At 44.3% G+C, this 26,371-nt stretch overlaps 1 protein-coding gene across 3 annotated transcripts in view; it reads right to left on the minus strand.

The window, feature by feature from the left end:
• Positions 1–466: 466 nt before the first annotated feature.
• The window catches only part of LOC148029689 (uncharacterized), an 85,895-nt gene continuing 59,990 nt past the window's right edge, over positions 467–26,371 (minus strand). Inside the window, exons 2-6 of one of the 3 annotated variants that reach the window (XM_087685976.1) lie at positions 13,214–13,305; positions 12,803–12,975; positions 12,661–12,709; positions 1,325–1,557; positions 467–1,150 (exon numbers count right to left, since the gene is read on the minus strand). In XM_087685976.1, coding sequence (XP_087542102.1) covers positions 857–1,150; positions 1,325–1,557; positions 12,661–12,709; positions 12,803–12,975; positions 13,214–13,262 — 798 coding nt within the window. In that variant the 5' untranslated portion in view covers positions 13,263–13,305 and the 3' untranslated portion in view covers positions 467–856. Of the gene's footprint in view, positions 1,151–1,324; positions 1,558–12,660; positions 12,710–12,802; positions 12,976–13,213; positions 13,344–26,371 lie in introns of all 3 variants that reach the window. The other 2 variants (XM_087685973.1, XM_087685974.1) reach the window with 2 other exon arrangements.

A 26,371-nucleotide genomic window follows, 5' to 3' on the forward strand; every position in this document is an offset into this window, starting at 1 on the left:
TGTGAGCCCATATTTCTACAAAACTCTAAATCTTTAAAACAACAAAGTTTATTAAACAAAATGATGCAATACACACAACAAAGTTCTTGCCTTTAACTCTAATTTTGCACACATTAGACAAATACACAAAGTCACTGAGCTAGCAATATTTCACGAGTTCATTGCATACAACCTCTTGATGGAAAGTTGTCACTCCAATTGTTTAATGTGCCCCCTCACACTCATATCCCCCCCCCCCCCAAAAAAAAAAAAGATCTCAAACCTTTAAAATATTGAGTTTCTATCACCTACCTATTTCTTTGCCCAATTCAACATTACCTCATGAAGCATCAATGGTGTTATATTAGGTTTCTCTTTGAAAGTTCCACCTTTTGACCTATACCTATTAACTTCAATGATGTGTAATTACAATGCTTACATTTTTCCCCCCTCAAAGTAGCTTTCCTTGCACCAGCATCCTACATATAGAGAGAGGCAAAACAAAACGCTTGTTGAAATATGTACTAAACGTTTTACAGAACCAAAAAGGGATGCAAAAGTCCTAGTAAAGAGCATAAGAATTGGAGGTTGAACACCACTCGATGAGCCCACTAGATGAGCAACAACTTACAAGAAAAGTTCAAGGGCAACAACTTTTTGGCTTATCCTCCAACGAGCTATTCTTGTCGGCTGAACGAAACGTGCCAAGGGGACATACCAGCCTTCATATATAATCAAATTGTCGTTTGTTAACATAATCAATGTAAGGATTAATTTTCCGTCTGTTTGGACTTCCTTTTGAGAGCCAGTATATCACAAATTCTTGTCCAAGCCATAATTTGCAACTGCATTACACATGGCATTTACACGTGCTGATCTAATGTGTAGTCAGCAATGAGCTGAAAAATGCATATAGCTGCTCTGCTACAACAGTTTTTACTGCAACTAGCTCTTCTGGTTCATCAACATACTTAGGCATCTGAATTGGGGCATCGTCCAGCTCATTTAGCTCTGGGTATAACTCCAAGATTCTCGATCTTGCCTGAGCCATAGAAATCTGTGCAGCCCTTCCTCTCAAACAGCTCTGCAGTAGGACAGCCGCATTTGCTCTTTCCATCCTTCCCACCAAAAGGGGATCGCATCTTGGAGTAAGTATTCTCCTATGTTTTCCCTGAACAGTTTAAACTAGCATTACAAGAGCTATTCTATGAATGGTGAATGCGGTATAATCCAAGGAATTAAGCATGTCGCAAAGCTCTCTAAGCAAGCAACAAGCAGCAATGCAGTTCTTGCAATTCAATTCAACCGCTGTTCATGATCTTTTGTTCGTCCTTCGGATGTTTACCAGGTATGTTGCATAGAACCTCCGATTTGATTTTGAACTAGGTGCATTCTGAGTTTGCTCGGTCAATGAAGATCGGCTCTCTGCAGTTGCACTGCGCTTCTGTAGTCCTTGAGAAAGCCTAGCAAGCCAGTTGAAACCCAAGGAAGTGGCTTCATCTGTCACATTTTTAGTTGAAGAGAAAAGACTTCCTACTTTTGACTTGAAGGCAACACAAGGATACAGATCTTGCAGACCTGACAGATAATTTGAAAACAAGAACAATATTTGAGACTGTAAATGCGAGTAGCTACTATTTACAATATTGAATAGCTTCGTAGTGTGAAAATGTTCTTATCAAGAAACTATTATCAGATAGAGACACTGGGTCAGGCTGGACTGATTTACCGGTATCCATCAGACACTAAAGCAGAGAGTCAGGGCAATATAACTATAGATTTCTAATACTGATGCTCCTCCGTGATTATATTCTTCTCACAAGATCGTTCAAATGAATTCCTCATATACAAGTTCACACTTAGCTCCATTGTTAGCTTTAGCAAAGTACCAAAATCACAATATGAAATAACTGGTATACACGTTTTGGTTTCTCTTCGAGTACTTACATGTTGGGTTTTGTATTTCAGCTAAGGACTAACATTGCAAGTTTCTACTGGTCTTGATTGGCCTTAAGACATAGCTTATTAATCCATGCCTCGGTGAGTATTGCCTCCACATCCTTGATCAACACATGGAGATGAAGATAGTTTCTTCTCTTCCAAGATCAATTCTCGGGCATCATTTCACTTATCATGGCAGCAATCTTTCTGCATTGCTCTTTCAGCTAAAGTATTTTTATTATTTGACATCAATTCCCACTCCACTAGCTCGTATGTTTTCATGTCAAATGGATTGCTACTTTGGTGGTTGTGCCTTTGCATTCTTGAATCACACAAGAACCATCTCCCAAGGTCAGGTTCAGGCATGCCTGTAACACTTGGTCAACATTAGAGCCATCTCTTGAGATCAAGAACGAGCACATCCCATGCCTGGGTGGCTAATTCTCCCTGCAGCTCTATCAGCAACAGGGGAGTGCCATGCCTTCCTTTTTCATCCATTGGGTTCATTTTCAAGGTGGACTACTATCTTGGTGATTCTTGATTTGCATAGGATCCATCTCTCAAGATCAAGTTTCAGACTTGCCTATGCCACTTGGTCGGCACAGGAGCCATTTGGGCATGTTCCAAGTGCCCAAATAGCTGATTCTCCTTCCAACTCTTCTAGCTGACTAGTGTTAGATGCTACCATAGGCTTTATCATTTCATTAGGTTCTCAATACCACAAAAACAACATCAATATCTCCTCTATCTCTGAAACCGGCCTTCCTCCTCGGATAGGGAAGTAAATAACCTAATTTAACACTAATTACAGCAAGCATTAAATTCACATAAACCGAATATGCATACTTTATCACTTTAATCTTGGACATCGGACAACCTGTTGGTCCCAAAATTGGTGTCCCTCGTGGTATTTCTTTATCTTATATTGCAAATGGAGGAGTACAACTGAGATCCTCTAATCTCCTCCGCTATTCCAAGTACCTCTTGCTATCAAAACTAATCGGCAAGCCTCCAAACCAATTTGCCACTTGGTTTGCTTAGGGATTGGCATTCACCTGCTCCTTGAAAGACAAATTAGGTCCGAAATGTGATATTGGCTAGCTAGCCTCTTCAATCTCCTTGAAATTTCTCAATTTGAGCTATTGGAATTCAAGTTCTAGACCCTCAATTTTGACCATGCATCCCGAGGCAACTATCAAAACTCTAATTTCTATTGTAAATTGGGATTTACAGCAAAGATTGATTCAAATCTCTTTCTCAGATGGTTCAAAACTATTGGAATATGTTTACGTAACTTGAGAGATGGTTGGAGGATAAGAGAGAATGTTATAGAGAGAGAGAGAAATTTTAGAGTTTCATCACGAGAAACAATGAAAATTTTCTATTGCCCTACTCAAATAGCCATAGAAGCTATCACCTACAACTTAAAACCACCAAACAGACTACTGTCCCATCCTATTTACTACATCCGTACCAAAAGGACCTTGGATTGTTGTCACCTACTCTTTGAGGACTCCAAACTGCTATCACATGCTATAGGACTAATCCCCTGGTGGTTGCAAATCACATCAGCAACCTCTCCTTGCTCTCTAACAATCTTCTTTCTCTCACAATGGTTAGAATAGACTTTCACCAGCCCCTAAAAACGTTCTTCCTACTTGCATGGGCAAGTTTTGCTAAGTAGTAGCTTTCTAATTCCATTTTTTAACATTATCCAACTTATTAAATTAATTTTTAGAATATTAATTATAAAAATTAATTTAATAATAACTTTAGTACTCAAAAAACTAATTTCACCAACCAATAATTAAATTGGCTATCCCAATTTGTCTTCCAAGAATCCCTAAGCAGTTATTAGCCCTTAGATCGGTATTAATTAATTAATTAATGCCTAGTCTCTAATGCAACCACTGACATTAGTGGCCAATAAATTGGTCTACGTCAAAACCTGACACCAAGTACCACCTAGTTCTTGTTAGGCATAACTTTTACCTTTGACACCCACTGCATCCTCGAGATCCTTAGTCTGTTACCATGAAATAACTGTTGTCATGTGCATCACATGTGCTAAACAACCTTGCACATTTGATTAGTAACTTGATCAAATGTTATCGGCAATATTAAAGCATCTTAAAATTTTACATCCTCATGACAATCTCTAACATTGATATTCTATGGTTTGAGAGAGAGTTGCATACTCAGCATGGTACAAGCAGCTTTCGATTTGTCATCTTTAACTATTGTTACGTATTGATCCTTATGAAAGGGTGCGTACAGATGTACAGGTGTTTGGATACACAGATGCAGATTGGGCTGGTAGTATGTCTGATAGAATATCATAGACAATTGAACAACCCATATAAGGACACTATTTAAGAGGCACCTTGTTACAGAAGCATGTCCCTTAATATCTTACTTCTTTGCATGAGCATTGTGTGCATATGTTAAGCACTTGGCGTAGATAAAAACGTATGAAATTAAGCATCCGTCTGATGGGAAATCCCTATGCATTGTGTAGCATGATCCCTCTTAACTCTTCGAGTGGAGCATATGTGAGCACTCGATTGCTTCCTAGGATCTTGGATTAACTACCACATATCACATTTATCCTTTTCCTCTTCTATACTGCTACAATGATACCCTCGATTGTGAGTTGTATATCATGGGTCTTACTTTTGTATGAACTAAGGAGTCAATAAAAATTTGAATTCACTTGGGGTGACCCAAAAGAAGATATCCATCGCTTTTGTGATCATGGTAGGTCCTTGGATAGTCTAGAGTCACACAATTGGCCAGATGCCTCGACCTCTTTGGGATGGGACCTTTGGGTTAGGAATGAGCTGTCTCCTTTCTCTGGAGTCTCTTTGGTCTACTTCTTTGGGCTTGAGAGGGGGTGTTGAGCAACCAAAACTTGCCTCCAATTTATCCTATTGTCCTAGCCTTTTTTGGCTCATTAAAACTTCCCCACAAAGGCATTTTAGCCAACAGACAGATGTACAATACCCTAGACTTCTAAACACCATCCTAAGGTGCTGCCCTTGCTGCCAGCCATCTACATCAACACTTGGCTGCTATCAGCATGTTTGTGGACACTCTCCTTGCTGTTGCCAACTGCCACATGGGATTCATCTAATGCGTTTGATTGTTGCCAACTTCCTCAACACCACCTAATGCAGTTGGAAGGCTCTACAACCCTATTGCAACCACCATGACCTCATCTACAGCATCGTCTACTTCTTAGACAGCAGGTGGCCTGATTCCCAGCCTTGCTGACCTGTTTCCTACCTTGACGGCCTGATTTTCAGCTGCGCAACCATTTTTTGAACTGTGTTTTTGGCTGGAGTTGCTGTGTTTGCTGTCTACACCACTCCCAGCTCTACGTTTTGCTGATTCCAGTAGTCCATGATCAGATTTTGTATCTTCTTCAGATTTTCAGTTATATTTCTCACCCACTCATCCTTGGCTGCTGCATGACATCACCCTTCAGATTTGGTGGTATGGCTGCACTCAGGATCCATTCTTGGAGGACAACACTATGTGGTACTCTCCCTTGGTCCACTCCCACAAGAGATAATGACTATTGGACATCTCTGCTCCTTGAGCTCCATTTATATCATATTCTCTCCATTCATTCATCCATTCGTTCATTCTTGTTCCTTTTTTTGTGTTCTTGCCTATGTGCACTCTATTTTAGTCATGTTCGTATGATTGTTGGTGTTTTCTCTGTGCAAACCTTAGCATATCTTCATAGGCCTACCAACAAACTATGGCTCCTACAGGTGGCTTCAAGAAGCACATGTCAAGAGTGCCCATCTCTTGAGGGACCAAGGACACATAATAGGCCTAAGGACCAAAGTGCAAAGAAGGTCTAGCAAACCATTCACTCTGCTTTTTGGCATCCTAAAAGGTGTTGGCTCAAGAGGTTGACCATGTACCATATTTCTAGTGGGCCTCTAGCATTGTGAATTTGGGCAACAGGAGGAAAAGATAGGGTAGGACAATGTGTAGGGGAAAAAACTTCTCTCGGCTGCCGAGGAGGATTAGCCTTGCTGCAGCATAGTGTGCTCAAGATCTAGTCAATAGTGGAATTTGAGTTACCAAATGATTGCCTTTGTACAAAATTCATCATCAACATGGTTGGACTTCTAGCAACGCATGCAAAATCTATTCTTTATGGATGTAATGCCAAATAGAACCAGAAGAAATTGTAATTGTGAGTGAAGCTCAAGCATAATGCCCTACATTGAATCAACATTTTTCGTAGCATTGCAATGTTTGTGATTTTTAGACTAACTCAGGATGGGTCTGAACAAGATCATGCTATGGCTCTAATCCTTAGACAAGTTACTCAACACCTTAAGACTATAGTACTTGCTACATAAGATTTGACCAGTGGTGGCAAGACACATTGAAGCAAGTCATATCACAAAATGCATTCTTGGCTCTAGCAATTGGAATATGAGAGCTAGGTGAAGGATAAGATGGGGAAATGAAGTACATTAGGGGATTGACCTCAAACTGCCCAGCATGTGAAAGAGGGATTCCTTAAACATTGGATCCATGTGTAATGGAAAGGGAAGGATGACAAATAGGAGTGCTGCATGAACAAATGTAAATAAATCTCTGCGAGATGTAATATGCCTAGAAGCACCACTGTCAAAAAACCAAATGCCTGCATCCTCAGTAGAGCTGAATGCTCAATTTGCCCAAGAGGTGTCATAACTGCATGTGTAAAAACAATAGTCCCTATCTGCAACAAAGGACATGGACCCAGTAGCAATGGAAGGAGCATCAGAAACAGACCTTCCTAACTCCTTTTTCTTCTCTTTGGCAATGCACTTTCTGCACTCAGTGATGTAGTGGCCTGGCTTCTTGCAATAATGGCATTTGCCATTTTTGGATTGCATGCCCCCTTGTTTTTTGTTTGCCTGTGATGTGCCGGAAGTTCCAGAACTCTGCGGAGCATTCTTCACTTGGCTGCCTTTGCCCTTTTGTCTAGCCATAAAAGCCTGCTCAGAGGCTATAGCATCCACACCACTATTCCTCCGTGTTTGCTCCTCCTCTAGAAGCAAACTGACTAACTGAAGAAAAGTGATTGGCTTCTCGTGAAGAAGCTGTTGAACGAATGTGGGGGATGATTGATCGCTGAACTACCAATGCAATCAGCGACGAAGCCTGTGCATCCCATGCATCCCATGCTTTTTGAGCTACTGTTCTTTAGGGAAGTGGCTGAAGTGGAGCAGGCTGAGGTGCCCGTGGTGCACGTCCTCCTGGAGGAGGAGTAGCTAGAGCCACAACTCTAGGTCGAGCTTCTTCTCCATTGACATAATCCCAAAGATTTTTGGCCATAAGTACATTCTTCATCATGAAGGACCAAAGTGAATAGTTATTTCCATCCAATCTGTCCTCCTTGGATACATAGGTGAAAACATCTCCTCCCTGATTTGCCATGATTTTCAATTACCAAAAAATGCAAAAGAGCAATGTCAAAGCAGGACTATACTGGAAATCTGAACATTTCTAGAAATTGCAAGAAATAACTTTCTGCAATTAGCGTACAGAGGTGCACTCTGTCAAAACTGTCTGTTATGGACGCAGTCCAACGTGCAATCAGTGTTCAGCAACACTGTACCAGCAAAATCCCCAAAATTTCTTGCCTTGGGGTTTGTCAAAACAGTCTGTCAGTGACTTTAACTGCAGTGCGTATGCCAATGTTCCCAGAAAACATAAAAGCCTCAAAAAAATTTTATGAATGTGTCCCAAACACGTTTTCTGAATTCTGTGGTTGTGGCATGGGAACCCTTGCTTCCAGAAATTTATGCTGGAATTAAAATTTTAATTATAAAAAACCAAAAAAATTACGGGTTGACTGGCGGCAGGTGTCAAGCAGGTTGACTGGTGCTTCAAATGGGCTGTCTGCTGACGTGGCGAGGCAGTTTGACAGGCAGCCGTGTCAGCCAGATGTCAGGCGGCGTGACTGATGGGCGGAGCGTGCAGCAGCTGGCAGGACGTCGGGCAAGCGGACGAGCAGGGACGAAACAGCGCAAGGCAAAGGCACAGACGACGGGCGAACAGGAGGCGTCAGGTGGGGGCGCCTGTGGCAGAGTCCAAGCGGGTGGGCGCTGGTCCAGGCGAGGTGACTGCTGACGGGACAGCTATTGATTGTTGACAAGCGCAGTGATTGACGTACGTCTGACGAGTGGGGGGCAGATTGAACTATTGTGGCAGATGGCGAACAGACGGCTCAGGGGCTGTGTTTGCCACAAACGCAGGCAGCTGAAGATTGTTGGGGCACTGGTCAAGCTGCTGCAGGTCGTGCTGAAAGAGCCAGAAGCTCCCAGAGGCTGAGCAGAACCAAGCCTCAGCTGAACAGAGCCAATGCAGAGTTGGACTGTGCAAGAAGCTCCCGGAGGCTGAGCGGAGCTGGGCAGAACCTGAGCTGAGCAGAGCAGAGCCAATGCTCTGATACCAAATGTGAGGGAGGATAGGATCGAAGCCCAACATAGAAAACCACTAGACATTAGAGAGTGAAGCACAACACCCAATGGAATAGACTGAATGAGTGTAAACTGAAAGTACAAGGTAACCCTTAAACCTTAGGGTTTTAGGGGGGTGTTCACACCTAAACACTGTAAGTGCCCGTAAGTGTGTGTCATAAGCACACACGAAATAATACCATAAGTCTGGGGGAAAAAAACCTCTCCTACCGAGAGTAAAAAGTGCCCCAGTGTCCTGCTGATCATCAACACTCCTATGTGAGCGTAGGCATAAGTGAGGCGTGAGTGAAATACCCAACACATATCTACTGTCTCAAGATTGTTGAGTGACTCTAGTACACTTAGCACTAGTTCACTCATCTATATTCTATGTGCACGCGTGTGTGTGCGTACATACACACACGTACAAACACGTATACACATACACAATATCTCTGTATATCATTATATTTTCCAAAACTCCATTTCCACAAAATTTTCGGATGGCCAAAGCTCTGTTTCTTCCTGTTTCCGAAACTTCCATTTTCCAAGGCTCATGGAAGCTAAGATTGCATTCCAGGGTTTTGCCACAACTGCAATAAATCCATCGATGACTACATTTACTGCTGGAAACAGCAGAAATGGCTGCATTTAATCCAGGAAACAGCAGTGAATTTATCAAGATCATCTGGGACAGTGCACAGTCATTCAGCACTGAAAACCTGTCCAGTAAATTAGCAATCATGTCCTCCAGTATAGCAGCAGTCACCTCACCGTTTCTGGTCTCAGCAGTCATGAGATAGCAATGATTTTCTTTTGAAGCAAACCAGCAAAGAAATTGGACAAACTTGGACAAACTTATAATACAACCAGTAGCGAACAGTAGCAAAAGTTTATTTCAGCAAAGCATCAACAAAGGAGATCAATCTATGTGGCCTTTGTTGGGGAACAAACCAGCCAGCTAAATTCAGATTTCCAGCAACAATAAATCAGGGAAGTATGTCTTTGTGCATTCATTGGTCACCTTTGAATATATTCTGTCTTTCTTTTTTTTCGTTTAGTGAGTTATGATTAGAAGAAAGATAATATGCAAGGAAGTGCACACATTGAGTGTAACACAGAGAGTGATCAGCCTATGGCTAATAATGAATTGGGAATGGGAGAGGCTGAATTTAATTGGGAGGATGAACTAGCTAACTGTGTGCGGACAGTTTGCTCTTAATTTTGGTAGCAAGCTACCTTCCTGATGTGAGCTGTCAGCTGCTTCTCAGCATTCTGTTCTCTCTTATTTTAGATAAATTTCAATTTCAACAGCTGCTGTAAATGCAATGATAGAGATTACACATGATGATAAATACACCTACCTTGTGTCTTTCAAACTGTGTCATTTCAATGATGCTGTCCCAAAATTGAGTCCAAAGCAGTCTAACAGGTGCCAAAATGCAACACAAAACAGCACACCTCTACCAGTGATTGCATGACCTGTAGATCCAGCATCCTTGATGCTATTCTCAAATGAACCTCCCGTCCAAAATACATACAAATAATTTACGATTGGTTATTCAAGCTTCAGATTTGATGAATGCTACTGGCTCCCATGTCTTCTCTAAAAATCCAAATAGCATTTCTCCCAAGTCTCCTTATAAACCCTCAATACACAGCTCAACTCAAGTCTTCTCTGACAATCCAAAAAGCATTTCCCCCAAAGACAAATGGCATTCCCCCAAATCTCCCTGCAAACCCTAAATACACAGCTGCAGACAAGTCACTCCTCTTACCCCAAATTCACTGAGCAAGCTAATACCGATCAGTCCAAATTTGTCTTAATGCATTTATCCATTATTGCTCTCACCAATGGTGACTCTCTTTGTGACAAACTAACCCGATTGCACTCTTAACATGTGCACACATATATCACAATGATGTCCTCAGACCAAGCAGTGAGTGCATGTCCAAGAAACAGTGCATGCATGCCCAGTTACTGCTGTGAATCAACAAGCGATGTCAATTTCTGCATACATCAGCAAAAACCCTAACAATTCTGATCAAAAACCCTAATTAGCACTAATCAACAAGTTTGATGACCAAGAAGAAAGAATTCCACCCTTGATCTGACACAAGACATCGAAAACACATGCCACCATGGGCTCCAAATACAAGCACTGCTAGAGTTAACAGCCAACGCAGTGATCCAACCCCTCCCACTGTCAAAAGTGACCTCTCTTCGACGATTTAAAAAATCGGACTTTTCTCAGCAGTCATGGGTTCTCCCAAGCTTGCATGCCCAAAATGAGAGAAATGAGCAGAGAAAATGGCAAGTTTTTCTTGCCCAAAAGCCATACAAATCATCCACATTTTTCAAAATTAAATTAAATAATAATGACCCTACCCAATGTTCCAAAAAGGCTGCTCAAAATTAAAATTTAACTGGCCCTCCCAAAATTTAAAATTTAAGTGGTCCTCTCCAAACATTGGCCCAATTCTAAATTTTTTACATGGATATACTTAACTTTGATTACCAAAACCCGATGTCGTAGGTTCGAATCCTACAGGGTTGGAAAGACCAATTTCCATAACCTTTCAAATTAAGGTTAAAAACCACTCCTTTTGGCCTTTAATTCTTGAAAGTTTGACATTTAAGCTTAGGAAATTCACAATTTTCAAGATCATGCCCTTGTTCAGCACTAATGCAAATGTCCATTATTGGCCAGGGCTGAGAGTAACTCTGCATGACACCTCCCATTTATTGCCATTAACAAGGCTCTAGCATAGAATAGGTGGTGGAGAGCTATGCTAGAGGAGATTGATTTCACTAATCAAAATCAAATTTATGAGCAGACTCAGTAAGGGGAGCTAGTTCCTAGCCCTCTATGTAGGCAGGTCAATGAAGTGAGATGGGTCTCTTAAGTCCAAGTAGTAAGGCTGATGGGACTTTAATCACAAAGCCATGCTTGTTGCCAAGGGTTCTGTCCAGAATATTGGGCTAGGCTATGCACAACTGAGTGCCCCTTGATCAGAAAAGTGTTAGTACTTGCCAATGACAGTTGGTTAACTAATTTATGATGCTGGCTTATAGTTTAGTTTTTCATGTAGCGGATGCAAGACGTAATCCTGCATGCTGGTGACACCATAGAACAGCCTTACAAAACGCACACTCATCATTGCCAAGGAAATTGCAGCAAAATAGGAACTTGAGTTCTCCACTGCTTAAACCATTAGCAGAAAACAGGCATAGCTGTAGCTGTATGACTCTTAAACAGAAATTAGCATGCTCAAACAGGGGCTGTTGAACGCAGAGTTTATATACCACAGTCATTATGATATTAACACCAGATAAACAGGTGCACTTAGAACAAAATATGTGGTATCAGATGTCTCAATCTATACAATCTGAGCCTACTTTGTTGGTGACATGACTGAAATGCAGCATATGAAAGACAAATAGACGCTTGAATTACTTCCTATAATAATAGAACTGCTTGTATCGCTATATGTACAATCTTAGAAAAGCTGACAAGATGGACACACTTGGCAAGACAGCTGTGGTTAGACACAAGCAAAGTCCATCAGGATAAAGACTCAAAAGCCAGAAATTGCATCACAGTTACCCTAAAGGAACACTCTCCCAACAATCTTGTCTGACACTTAAATTAAGACAGAAAAATGTTTATCATACTTTGAATTTCCTTTTGCCTGAAATTTGGCCCAAACAGCATCACGAAAAAACTTAGAATTTGTGAATTTTCAAACACAAACTTTGTTGACCAAAAATATCTATATGATCCAAAATTTTGGTGTTTGAACTCCTAGATAAGAGAAAAGTGGAGAAAAGGCGCTATCTTTAAAGGTCACAAGTTTGCTTTTGACATGCAAGAACATCCTGCACAGTACACACTTTCAGTGCTCCACTTGACCTGATTTTCAAAACCTCAAATGAAGCAATGGCTGGAAATTTAAGGGTGTGAGGATTTTAAAAATGGACTTCAACTTGGACTAATGCTTAATGGGGCATGTTTGTGCAGATGTTTTCAACATTTGCAATCAAAGTAAACAACCGAGATGTATGTGCTGTTTTTGCCCAGAAAAAAGTTAATAAAATGAAAAAATGGCATGCATAAGTAAGCTAGCGTCACACATACAGACTAAAAGCTCTAACAATACAGATCACTTTCTCTGTTATCTAAACTACAAAGTTTTTCACTTTTGAGGTTTACATATTTCAATTACAAATGGATAGGATTTCTTATGAGTAGATCCAACATACCATCCAAAGATAATGATATGAAAGGTTCCAGAACCATGTGATGCTTGTCCTGGAAAAACCAACATCCCATGTAGTCTCAATACATAGGTTTTAAGTTCTCAATTCTTTTTGTTTGGTTTCATTTTGTCCATTAAGTTATTACCAAAAATTCACTGGTGAGAATGTCTGGATCTTTGCCGGTTGTTGAATGTATGAAAGATGCCATCTTAACAGAAACTTTTTCCTTTCCTCTTGCAAATAAAAGGTCTGGCACATATCTTTGGGTCTGTTCTGGTGCCACTGTATCATCTTTCTCATTGAAACCTACAACACAGCCTAGAGACAAACAAAAACACATTGTCAGAGCCTTGTGCAGAGATCGTTGCCTCCTCCCATGCCCTCCCTCAACTCTCCTCTCTACAACACACCCCCCCCCCCCCCAAAAAGCACCCACTGGGGGTATGCACACGACTGGGTCCCTTTATCCTTTCTTCAATTAATTAATGTAGCAAGGCAAAGCTAAACAATAAATCACACACCATAAATTGATTGAAAACTTCTCAGATATTCTCACCATAAGCAGGTTGCACAACTTCTTTTATTTTGTCAGAGCATGGTTGCATTCTCTCAAATTGTCTGTCAGCGCTCCTCTCAACCCCCCCCTTCCTGCACACGTGCAGGACAGGGTCCCTTTCTCCAATTAACTAACATTGAAGAATATATCTGTGTTATTAGAACCAAAAAGCAACATAAAGCTAAGGAATAGATTACAGACCATAGAATTGACTGAACACCTCTCAGGTGTCCTTCCAACTCCTCACAATAAGCAGGTTGCACAGCATGGTGCAAGCTTAAACCAAAAAGCCAAGAAAATTAAGTGTTGGGCACTAGACCGATGGAAGATGGGATCATGGCAATATTACTAAACATACGATTTGCATCCCAATTTCCAAACTTAGATAGATTGGGCCTTGCATACACATGCATAGGTGGCTACATACCAAGTACATTTGGTCCTTGCATCCCCATGGTTGAAGCATTACCAGATATTGCTTGGAAAACCAAACCACCACCAAAGTACCCCAGGACCTACATTAGCATACATACCTTGCTGTTCAAAAAACATTGGATTGGCACTTCCAAGTTGGCCTTGCATATGCATCAAATGCCCCACTGGCATCATTTTCTTATCACATTTGGAACATCATGCTTCTGCATTAGCCCTTCGTTTGGTACACATTGCTGTCCCAAAGCTCTTGAAGATGATTTCCTCTTCTTGCTTTTACTGCCCTCCTTTCAAGAGTTCAAATAGTGCAGCCAATTGCGCAAACATTTAATCATTGTCCTCTGTTGATCCTTAAACTAGTCATCAAATTCCTCGTCCTCTTCTTGGTCATCAACTTCAAGAGGCCTAGAAGGAACCGCATTCTGGTCTAAACGAACATTAACTGCTCGCTGCCCATGCTGAGTGCCTTGTCCAAGATTAGGCATTGCATTTCCCCCAATGCTTTGTGAATTTTCAGACTAAGTGGCATCATCACTACTTGATCCCATCTCATTATATGAAGACATTCTTGCTGTAATGCTCAAATGATTACAATTCCAGTACTAAAGCAATGCTTCTAGCTTCCAATTAGGTGCCACAAGGGTGTTGATGGTGTCTTGACAATTGAACCATGAAACCAGACTTTTTTTTCAAAAGGGTGGTAAATGACCTAATTAAGCACTAATTACCGCAAGCATGCTAGAGTGAAACAACTGTTGCCATTGCGTTGCCTGCTACCCCTGCCTCCGGATTGTTCCCTCATGCCCGCCCCTGCCCATCGCCTTCGGACGCCGGTGCATTCTGCGAGCGCCCCCCAGTCAAACACCTTGCACATCATCCTCTCTGAGGAAGAGCTCTTAGCCGTCCGTGCTACAGAGCTGGAGTTGAAAAAAACAGCAATCTTTGGTCAGGTCCTTGGACACTCCTCATCGAGGGCCCAGCTACGGGACTGGGTCCTCTCCACGTTGCGCATTGGCATAGCACAGATCACGGAGGCAGTCCTCATGGGCCAAGGAATATTCATGGTTTGACTCACCTCTGTGGATGCAACTCATGAGCTAGTGGAGAGCACACCCTATGCCTCCACGAAGGGGGTCATTTACATGGTTCCTTGGTATAGCGGCTTCACGGTGGAGACATTTGTGCTCCATAACAGATTTCTCAAACATCCAGTCACCTTACTTTTCCCCAGACTAGCGGTAGAGTACCACCAATTAGTGGAGGACTTTGGACAGCTCTTCGGCACAGTTCTTCCTGCCTCCTTCACGGATGCAGTGGCAACTGCAGGAGTCCCAAAGGTACAAGTGGCCGTGAAAGACACAAAGAGCATACCAAAGTTCCTAGAGATTGAGGCAAGAGGTCACTCCTTTAGGCAGCAGGTCATTGTGACTAGGCAACCAGGGCAGTGCCTGGGCCTTATGCTGCCACAACTTTGGGCATCAGGCAACAGATTATATGCGTTTCGGAGCCAAGGTGGCTTCGCCGATAGGCCCACAGGTGGACACTGACAGCTTCACACGTGTCCAAAGACGACAAAGAGGGAGACGGCAGGGGGGGCCACGGCCAGCTCCTTAGACGCAGCCTCAACAGCAAGGAGCAGGAGGGCGAGCGATGCCCCCTCGGCAGAGCACTCTACAGCTCCACCTGGCAGGACCACAGTCCCCCACATCCACCACCCGCGCCACAAACTACCTCACTTGAGATCCCATAGCCCCCACATCCACTTCCCCCATCCCATGCCCCCCCCACTAACCCTAGCCCACACGTCCCCCCCCTTCCAGGGCCACCAGCCCCGCCCCACACATGCTACGTACCTCTGTCCATCCCACCATCCCTCAATCCTCTTCCCCCCCACCACCTCCCTTGCCAAGCACCACCCCCCCTAATCCGCACCCGGTTTAGGTGATCCCCCCCAGACCCACCCCCCCTCCTCCCATAGAAGGTGATGAGCCACACATGCCTACATCCTCCTCGCACCAACAGTCTTCCCCCTCCCACACAGCCACCAGCTCATCTGCCCCTGCCGCCCATCACACTTTCCCAAGATAGGCACAGTTGTTGCCACAGGAGTTCTTCCGCAGTGGCCCATGGTCCTACCTGAGAGTTGCGGAGCGCGGAGAGTTCCCACTATCTCTAGAGGTGGGGATCTTCATGGTTCGTAAGTCAAGGAGCGGCAAGGTCTATCTACTAGCACCACCAAATGGACCAAACTATGCTTTTTTCTTTCAATCCTCTCACTCAGGGGATTAGACGACAACACAGATAGAGGAGGAGTTGAAGAGTCAGGTGGCGGACCACACCTCCCAGTGGATGAGAGAAGGACTAGCACTGTTTACACAACAGTGGCCTGGTCGCATGATGAACATTAACTGGTGGGTTGGTGCCGAGGTCCCACACTTGAGCATTATCTTTCTTTCAAGCCCCTCAATGGAGAGCTCCGAAGAATGTGATCGAGTGGCTCCTGGCACAAGCAGCCCGTTTCTACCAATGTATAGAGTCATGACTCTCAGCATGGCTAATAAATGCATTAATAGTACCACCTAGAGCATCTATCATCCCTATGGTCCAGCCGAGGGCCACCATGGGGGACTGGAGTTCGCCGTCCAGACCTGCGGCAAAGTGTACTTGCATGCCCCATAGTTTTTCCTCCTCATCAACAGCCTCCACACCGAAAAAATGCCTGTTCGGTCACTCACAGGTTTTCCCATGAGCTTACACCTTGCATCTTGGAATGCGAATATTGTCCACTACAGTGGGGCACGTGGTTCCAAGAAGTCGATTGTTCGGTAGGAGCAGCAGCTTGCCCTTGCCAAATGGATCGGCATCTTACTTCTACAGGAGCACAAGCTCGCTACCACCCAGGTCCAACAAGTAGGGAAGGTACTCGCGAGCAGCTCGGACACTTATTGGGAGCACGCCATAGGTGCCCACGGCAGGAGTGGAGGCGTATGCATCTCTATTGGCCCGAGTCTCACCGCCTGTGTACGAGACCATGGGACAATAGTGGCAAGGAGGGTTCTATGGATCAAATTGAATATTGGGGCCTCGTGCCTTGGAGTCTTCAATGTCTATGCCCCTATAGAGGTTAGGACACGCAGCAGGTTCTGGGTGGAGATCGCGGATGGACTCCTAGAGGTGGACTCCTCGATTGTTGGAGGAGACTTCAAAAACCTGGAGGCTTTGGAGGACCAGCAGGGTAGAGGCAGAAACTATGAGGGCATAGCTGGGGAGGAGTAGGAGGCATAGGAGATCTTTCTACTAGCAGTAGGAGCACGCAATGCTTGGAGAGACCCTACCTTCCACAGGAAGGAGAGGTCGTTGGACTTCTCTTGGGAATACAGGCGGCTAGGTGGAGTCCTGGAAGAGCGGTTGGACAGGTTTTATGTGGGAGAGTGGAGAAGCTCTCATGGAGGCCAGATGGGCACCACGTTGCCCAGTTCTCCTGACACTTCATCCCCCAGCATCTATCCTAGACACATGATCCTATCGGATCCCTAACTCGATCTATAGGAGGGAGGAGGTGACAAGACAGATAGAGCAGATCTAAACCAGGGAGTGGGGCAGGAGAGACCGGATCGAAAAGGAGGTTGCAAAGGTCCTAGCCGAGTCGAGCAGTATGTGCATAGAGACAGCCATACAAGCCAAGTAGCAGAGCTGGGAGGAGAGAGCACTCCAGCGAGACCTTGCAGCCACGCAAAGATTATTACAGGAGGCATCAAGGGATCCCACCCTCCACACACAGAAAGTGCACGCATGAGCAGTCATCGCCTGCCTAGAGGACAAGCATTCGGAGTCCTCATTCCGCACCTTGGCAACCTTCTGGGCGCAGAAGGGGGACACAATGTGCAGGGAGTTCTTTCAGGCACACCATCCCCACACCTCAGGAGAGCAAATACGTAGCCTTCGCGATCAGTATGGGAGGATTTGCTCTAGCCCAGACTAGGTGATGGAGATTACCACTGACTATTACAGACGCCTTTTCCAGCAGGAGACAGCCTCAGCCATAGGACAGCATTGCACACAATAGGTCTGGGATCACATCTCATCCCTCGTCACAAAGGATGGGATGCTCCCTCCTAGTCCCCCTTCACAGGGAAGGAACTGGAGGAGGCTTTCCATACATAGGATGGGCAGAAATGCTCGAGAGAGGATGGCCTCTCTAAGGCCTTCTTCACTACCTACAGGAAAATGGTGAAGGACCCCCTACTGATGGCCTTTCAGGAGATTTTCACTTCAAGACAGATGCCAAGGAGTCTTTCAACAGGCCTTATCAGTCTTCTCCCCAAAGGGGGAGACCGATTGGAGCTTTCCCAGTGGAGACCGATCACCTTACTGTCAGTGGCCTATGAGGCACTTGCAAAGATGATTGGTAGGAGACTATGCCCCGTGCTTCTAGACATCATCCATGACACACACAGACAAGCTTTGTCTAGGATAGGAGCATCCTAGACAATGTATTCACCTTCTTTGAGGTGACAGAATGGGCTCAGCACAGTGGGCAGAGATTGGTTGTACTTCTCTTGGATTTTGAGAAAGCTTATGACAGGGTGGACTGGGATTTCCTAGAGGGCACCATGGTGAGGTTGGGTTTCCCCCAGGCTTGGATTCGCAGGGTCTCCCCACTTTATAGATCGGCCACCAGCAGGATTCTCATAGGTGGTAGGCGAGGGGAGGAGTTTCGGCTGGAGAGATCAGTCTGGCAAGGCTGCCCCCTGGCCCCGTACCTGTTCCTACTCTTTGCAAAGGCGATGTCTCACTTCCTCACGTCACGTATGAGCGGATTACGCGGCCTCCAGCTTCCAATGAGAGAGGAGTCTGAGTTGTTAGACTTAGAGTATGCAAATGATACAACACTCTACATAGAGGACGATGAGTTGATGTTGCAAAGAGTGAGGCTGGCTCTTGAGGTGTTTTGTTCTGCAGCGGGAGCGAAAATCCACTAGCGAAAGTCGGTTGGTTTTCTCACAGACCCGGACTTTAGTACGGAGTAGGGCATTTACCTGGGATTTAGATGGGTGAGCAGAGGGCAAACCGTCCGGTACCTAGGGTTCTAGGTGGGACTCGACATCATTCCCGCCCAGCAGTTTCTTTCAGTCCTCGATTCTATTAGGAGGAAGTTGACCTACTGGAGTGCCTCTCACTAGCCGGTTGAGCCCTGGTGGTTAACCAAGTCCTCCTAGCGACGGCCTAGTACATCGCCTCGTATTGGTGCTTCTCCTCATCCTGTGTAGTGCAGCTTCGTCACGTAGTGCCGAATTTCTTTGGTCCAGGTCAGATGGCTCCAGGGATTCCAGGGCCAAGGTGGCGTGGGCGACCATCATACAGCATCCGTCAAAGGGAGGACTTGGGATCAGACCCAGAGTATCAGAGTATGGCCCTCTTGGGCAAGCTAGTTGTCTGCGGCCTCACACCGGGAGGACGGACCTAGAAGGTCCTATTGCAGGAGGGTCTTTAGGATTGTAGACCGAGGCTTGGCGGTGAGTGGATGCCATCCTTGAGATGGATCTTCACGTCAACCCAGATCATCCCCCCCCAGATCACCTTTCCTAAGAAGCTTACTCCGCGTGTGGTAGGGCCTCCATAAGGCCCTAATCCAAAGCCCCCCAGGTTGGCAGGAGGAGATAGACCGTCAACCGGTGATTTGGAACCCCCAGGTCAGAGATCAAAAAGGGGCACAGAATGGCGAGCGCCCCCACATCTAATGGGCTGGTTGGGAGGCTCGCCCAGCTTGTACCATCAGGACATGGCAGGAGGTGTACAGGATGGTGGATAAGGAGGTGCTGCAGCGAGGATTAGGCTGCCAGAGAGGAGTGGAGTTAAGGAGAAGGGAGATAGACGCAATAGTACCTCAAGAGTGGCTTGCTCCATCGATATGAGAGCCGATAGAGCCCGAAGAGGTATGGACCGCTAGGTTTTCACAAGCAGGCATTCCCTTATAGGTGGCAGGTAGAGTGGGCGGCGCTCCACCTAGGACTTTCTTCACCGTACAGGAGGGGGGGGGGGGGCGTTTGGCTCTTGACGGAGGGCAGTAGGATGAGGGGATAGCTGTCCTTTCATGGAAGAGGATCTGGGTGAATGGCCTTCAGGGGAAGACATGGCGGCTGGACCCTTTTGTCTTTTGGCAAGAGATCAAGGAGTGGCACCTTTGGATCTGGGAGGATAGGCCACTTGATGAGCTGGAGTGGGATCCAGGAGAGTGGATATGGCCCGCCACTATGGTTGCCAAGAAGCCACCAAGGTTCCTGGAGTACACTGCTAGGATTGGCAGACACGTATTGATGCAAGAGGATATGGAATGGGCGTCGTCACATAACAGGTACTAGGCGGAGCACAGCATCACAGAGCCTTTCCAATGGACCTTCTCGCAGCACCTATGGGATAGTTGGAGGCCAGGGAGGGTATTGTATTTTTCATGGCTGGTGGCACATGGAGACTTGGCGGTGGGAAGCTGGCTTGCCCAGATGCAAGAGGAGGGAAGTTACAAATGCTGCACACAGCAGTCTCTGGAAACCCCAAAGCACTACCTTTGGTCGTGTGAGGCAACGCAGCTTCTGTGGAAAGGAGCATGCCACATCCTTCGCCGTATAGCACCCCAGTCTTGGATGTATCTCATGGGGAGCTTTCTGCTAGCAGGCGGTCAGCCAAGGCCGTCAACTTCTGTATGAGGCCGGGATACAGAACACAATATTCATTGAGGCAGGGTCATGCGCAATGGTCAGTTTGGAGGCTCTAGCCATCCACCAGGTACTGGAGCCCACAACAGACCACTCTAAGGTATGGGAGATCATAGGGAGTCTTACTTGTTGGCATATCTGGAAGGTGCGGTGTCAAGAGGCTTTCGGCGGAGAGAGACTTTCAGTACAGGCGACCTTAACAGAGCTCTGGACCTGCATCATCCACTCCCTCTGCGGTCTATGGGATCAGGTGCAGGGCGAGTCCAGGGCTCATCAGGAGCTCCGATGTCATTTCATGCGCACTTGGGGCGGTCAGGACCTGTTTTTCATGATGCAAGCAAGCGATGGCAATACACCCCCCCCTCCATGGCTTTTTGCCCCCATCCCCCCCATACCACCTTGAGAGGCTTGTATACATGATGTATTTGTGACCTTCATCAGCTCCAGCATGTCTGTTGAGCATGAGTACGCCGTTGTAATCAGTTTTTTTGAGCAATATAATCAGCCACATTTTACTTGCAAAACAAAAAAATTACCACAAGCATTAAACTCACATAAACTGAAAATACAAATAGTGCCAATTAATCTTGGATAGTAGACTTCCGGTTGGCCCTAGAACTGGCACCCCTCGTGGTATTTCTTTAGCTTCTAATACCTCTTGTTGTCAACAATGACCAGCAAGCCTTCAGTCTACTTTGCCCCTTGATCTAATAGGGAATTGGCCTCCAATTGACCTTTGATTGGTCAAAATGAGTCTCAAATCCAATTGAGATGGCTAGCCTCCTGAAATCTCTGACAATCCCTCAAATTCCAACTGTTGATTTAAAGTACAAAGCCTTTCATTTCCTGTCATAGGAGCCAAGGTGGCTGGTAAACCCTAATCTCTATTGTATATTAGCATTTACGGCAGCAAAAACAGAGCTGCCCTTCACCACGGCTTGAAAATAGCTGAAAACTACCAAGGGATATCTTGTAGAGAAGCGAGAAAGATGAGAAGAGAAATTTTCTGATTTTTGTCGCAAGAAAGTGCCAAATCAGCTGTAGCCTAATTCTTGACAGCAAAAAACATTGTCACCATCAGCTGCTCCAATTTACAAGTGCTTTTTGAGGAGATTATCCAAAAGTTGAAGCTTTCACAATGAATATTGAAACTAGTCTTCATTGTCAAAGTGGGTGGTAATGTCTTGATTAATCAACAATTACAACAAGCATAAATTTCATATAGACTAAAAGTGCGTAGTTTACCACTTTAATCTTGGACAATGAACATGTTGATCCCAAAACTAGTGCCCATTGTGATATTTCTTTAGCTTTTATTGCAAATAGATGGAGTACAACTGAGATTCTCTTATCTCCTCCACTAATCCAAGTGCCTCTTGCCATCAAACCTAACCAACAAGCCTTCAAACCCATTTGCCCCTTAGTTTGCATAGGGATTATTCTTTACCCTACTCCTTAAAAGAAAAAATAAGCCCCAAATCTGATATAGAATGGCCGGCCTCTTAAATCTCCCTAAATTTCTTTAATTTCAGTTACTAGAATTCAAAGTCCTAGACTCTCAATTCTAAGCACACATCCGAATGTAGTTGTCAAATTCTAAGTTTTGTTGTGAATTAGGATTTACAACAAAGATTTTCCAATATCTTCACCTATGATGACTCAAATGGCTGGTTTTTGCTTGAGAGATGACTATAGACAAGAGAGAATGCTATAGAGAGAGAAATTTCAAAGTTTCATCGCGAGAAAGGCTAAAAAACTACTACTGCCTTGCTCAAATATGCATTAATTAATTAATTAATGCCTAGTCTCTAATATCACTACGAACATTAGTGGCTTATTAATTAGTCTAGGCCCAAAATCTAACACTGGATACCACCTAGTACCTATCAAGCATAACTTATTACAACTTTTGCATCTGGTATCAACTAATATTTCCAAGTCCTAGGTCCCACATGATGTCATAATTAGCTTACATCTCGCATTTACAAGTCACATTACCGCATTTGATTAGCTTTTAATTAAATACTATGCAAAGCAATAAAATTTCACGTCCTTATGACGTTAAGAAGCATTTCTATTTGCATACTTTGGACTATTGCAATGTGATTGTCTATGGAAATTTGCATACTCTCAACCACACCAAGATCATTTTCTCATACATTGCCTGCATTAATAGCTGCATTTCCTTCATGACGAACACTATACGGATCATTTGCATGACCAGTATTAATACCATGATTCCCAAACACAATGGGTGCATATATGCATTGCCAAACTTGGCACTATGTACTACAGCATCATGGCGACATTGCTATACACGGGGTTATGCATATTACTAGCCATACCGAGATATATAGGGCCTTGCACATCATGCATTGGTTGTTCCATACCATAAGGAGTTATGCTATACATCCCCATATGCTATCCTTAACCCACCATAGCATGGAAACTAGTGCCATCACCAAAGTACCCTAGTTGCACCATCATTGCATGCATGTCCTACTATCCAAAAAGCATTGGCTTGGTACTTCAAAATTGGTCTTGCATATGCATCAATTGCCCCACTAGCATCATTTGCTTATGCTCATTACCCACATTTAGATCATTCCAGTTTGCAAGCTTTGATGATTTAAAGGATGAGTATTCTCATCGTCCCTCTGAAAGACGGCGAGATTATCGCGATGATTCTCATGAAGACCGAGAAGAACAGAGGTCACCAAGTCCATTTGTACAGCAGCCCTCTCCCACTCCCCCTCCCCCCTCCTCCATGTTTCCCAAAACACCCATCACCATGGTCTTAAGGTGCCTCCTATGGCACCCTCTGTGCAAGTACCCATACTTCCTTTTTTGCCCAAGAAGGGCCGCTTGGGCGGTTCCAACTATTCATTGTGGTCATATAAGGTGAAGTATATTCTCGACACCTTCAATCTTTGGGAGTTTGTTTCCCATCCTGTATCCCATCTCATGGAGCATCCCAGAGTGGGATCAACAATGGACTATGCTGCCCTATGAGATTGGCACAACTCTCGAGCTAGATCTTTTCTTTTCATGACCTTAACGGATTATGTCCTAATGCATGTTCACAAGTCGAAGAATGCCATGGAGATATGGAAGAAGCTAGTGTCTCTCTATCATGAGAAGACGTTTGCCCACCGCATATCCCTTGAGAAGAAGTTTGGATACTCAATGTTGATGATTCTTCTTCCATGAAGGACCACATCAACAAATTGGAGGACATAAGAGATGAGCTTGCATCTCTTGGATGGACTATATCTTCCAAGGGCATGGCCATGATTCTTTTAACACAACTGTCATCTCCGAAGTTCGATATATTCTATACCAGTCTTTTAACTTCAAGGACCCGAGATACTCTTCTTTGGGAGGACCTTGCCCCACTAGTCTTGGAGCATGACAAGTGGCTCAGAGATATAGGTACTAGTGGATCCAACTCCATGAAGACTTTTACAGCAAATTCGAAGGAGGGAAGAAGAAGAGGAAGCCCAAAGCCAAGAAAGAAGGGGACAAAAAGGATGATTCAAAGGATTCTAAGAAGAAGCCTAAGTGTCCCCATTGCGGCAAGGACACTCACCCAAAGGAGAAGTATTGCCAAAAGTACCCCCATTTGAAGACCAAGGAGGGTCTAAGGATTCAAAGGCTACACACACTACCACTGAGTCTACCCTCGTATACTTGTTCAAGGTGGCGGATATAGCACTTGCTTCTTCTTCTTCTGAGAAGCCTTGGTTTGATGAATAGTGGACCTCTTCCCACATGACTTACCACCAAGATTGGCTTCAAGACATGAGATCCAAAGAAAGATCCGTCACCAAGGCTGACAACTCTTTAATCCTCCTTTGAGGAGTGGGGACCATTCCCCTATTGCCAAATCGGCATACTTCCTCGGCCAAAGTCCTTTATGTATTAGATTTGAGCTTTAACCTCTTGTTTGTTTATGGTCTTACACAACTAGTCTTATAGAATCCGAGATACACGCTCGACTTTCTTATATGCTTAAAATATATAAGGCGAATATTATGTTGGCACAAAGAGAGAATAGATGAGAGAAAAGAAAGATGTAGAGAGAGAGGTAAAGAAATTGGCAACACACTAGGAACTGGAAGATGGGCCCGTCCCCCCCCCTTGTGGAGTTATATTATTGACAAGGAGCAAGCTCCTCCGTTACACATAAGCTAGTTCTTACTTGTAGATTTTGGAAACAAGATCACGGTTCCTTGCACAGTATACAACCGGCTAACACTTGCACAACTTGGAAGTTGGCACCTTTTGATTCTTCTTGAGTCTCCTTCTCTCCTACACAATATATGTAGGGCTCTCCTCTTGGCGCTTGATTTCAGCAAAGCTTCCGCAGCACTTGTACCTTCTCTTCTCCTCTTGGAACTTGATTTTAGCAGGGCTTCCGCAGCACTTGATTTCAGCAGCTTTCAGCAAAGCTTCCGCAGCACTTGCACCTTCTCTTCTCCTCTTGGATACATGCAAAGTGATGCTTCCTTCATCTCTCTCTTACACCCAAGGAGAGTGATACGATGGGTAGAAATGAAAACAAGCTTAGTTAGATTCGACTTCACTCAGTGAGAACATCTCACGAGTCGAACTTGAAGACAGAGGCACGAGACTCGTTTCTCCTCCCAACCTTGCCTAGATAGTTGTTGGCAACTCCCATTGTGATCCAATTGCCAGCCGTCAACTCTTGGTGAGTCCTACTATTCTTGGACTCTCTTTCATTCTAGGCTCCCGTAAACCCCGTTCGGGTGCCCAAGGTCCCCGGACGGTCGTCCCTTGCGCCTATTTCCCGTAATTTACCTTATTAATGTAACATTTCCTTCCCCTTAAGAATCGGTTTCGTCCTCGAAAACGATACTTGGAAGGTCTAACTGTAAATTGGGAAATATTTTCCTTAAGGTACTTACTCGCTCCCATGTTGAGCTTTCTTCTGAACAATCTTTCCATTTGACCAAACATTCTTGATAAATAGTATTCCTTGTTCGTCTATTTTACGAACATTTAATATTCATTCTGGTTCATGTGGATTAGATTGGTCGTCTAATAGCTCCTCAATGTTATCATTTAAGATTAGATTATCCAAATCACCTAGCTTCTTCCTTAGCTTACTCACATGAAAAATTGGATGTATTTTACTACCAGCAGGTAGTTGGAGCTTATAAGCCTGTTCTCCCACCTTTTTAAGTATTGTGAAAGGACCACAATACCTGGGTGAAAGCTTTGGACATTGTCCCGTTTTCATGGTTTTAGTTTGTTCAGGCACTTTAAGATAGACCAATTCTCCTTTTTCAAAGGAGATGTCTCTTCGGTGAGGATCTGCATAAGCTCTAGCTCGATTTTGAGCTTTCTTAATATTTTCTTGAGCAAATTTTAACATACTATTCATATCCTCCAAAAAATCCTTGGCTGCCTGAACCTTTTCCTTATGCAGTCCTACTGCATGAGAAGCTCTGGGCTGAAACCCATACATTAACATAAATGGACTATATCCAGTGGAAGAGTGCTTGGCACTATTATATGCAAACTCTGCTATCGGTAGATACTCTTCCCAATTAGTTTGCCTTTTACTTACATATGCCCTGAGCATATCTTTAAGGATTTGGTTAACCCTTTCAGTTTGCCCATCTGTTTGCGGGTGGTCCACCGTACTCATGCTAAGTTTAGTATCCAACTTCCTAAATACCGCACACCAAAATTGACTATCAAATTTTCTATCCCGATCAGAAACTATATTTGCCGGAAGGCCATACAATCGGTATATGTTCTCTACGAACAATCTAGCCAATTCTGGTGTTTTTACATCAGTTGAAGTTGGAATAAACCTAGCCATTTTGGTTAACCTATCCACAATTACCCACACAGAGTCGTGCCCCCTCTGTGTTCTGGGTAATGCAACAATAAAATCCATGGAGATACTCTCTCATTTTCCAGAAGGAATCTCTAATGGATGGAGAAGTCCTCCCACTTTCAATCGTTTAGCTTTATTAACCTG

The sequence above is a fragment of the Lygodium microphyllum genome, chromosome 10, assembly GCF_053477565.2.
Source record: "Lygodium microphyllum isolate KBCC chromosome 10, Lygodium_microphyllum_v1.1.10, whole genome shotgun sequence".
NCBI lineage: Eukaryota > Viridiplantae > Streptophyta > Polypodiopsida > Schizaeales > Lygodiaceae > Lygodium > Lygodium microphyllum.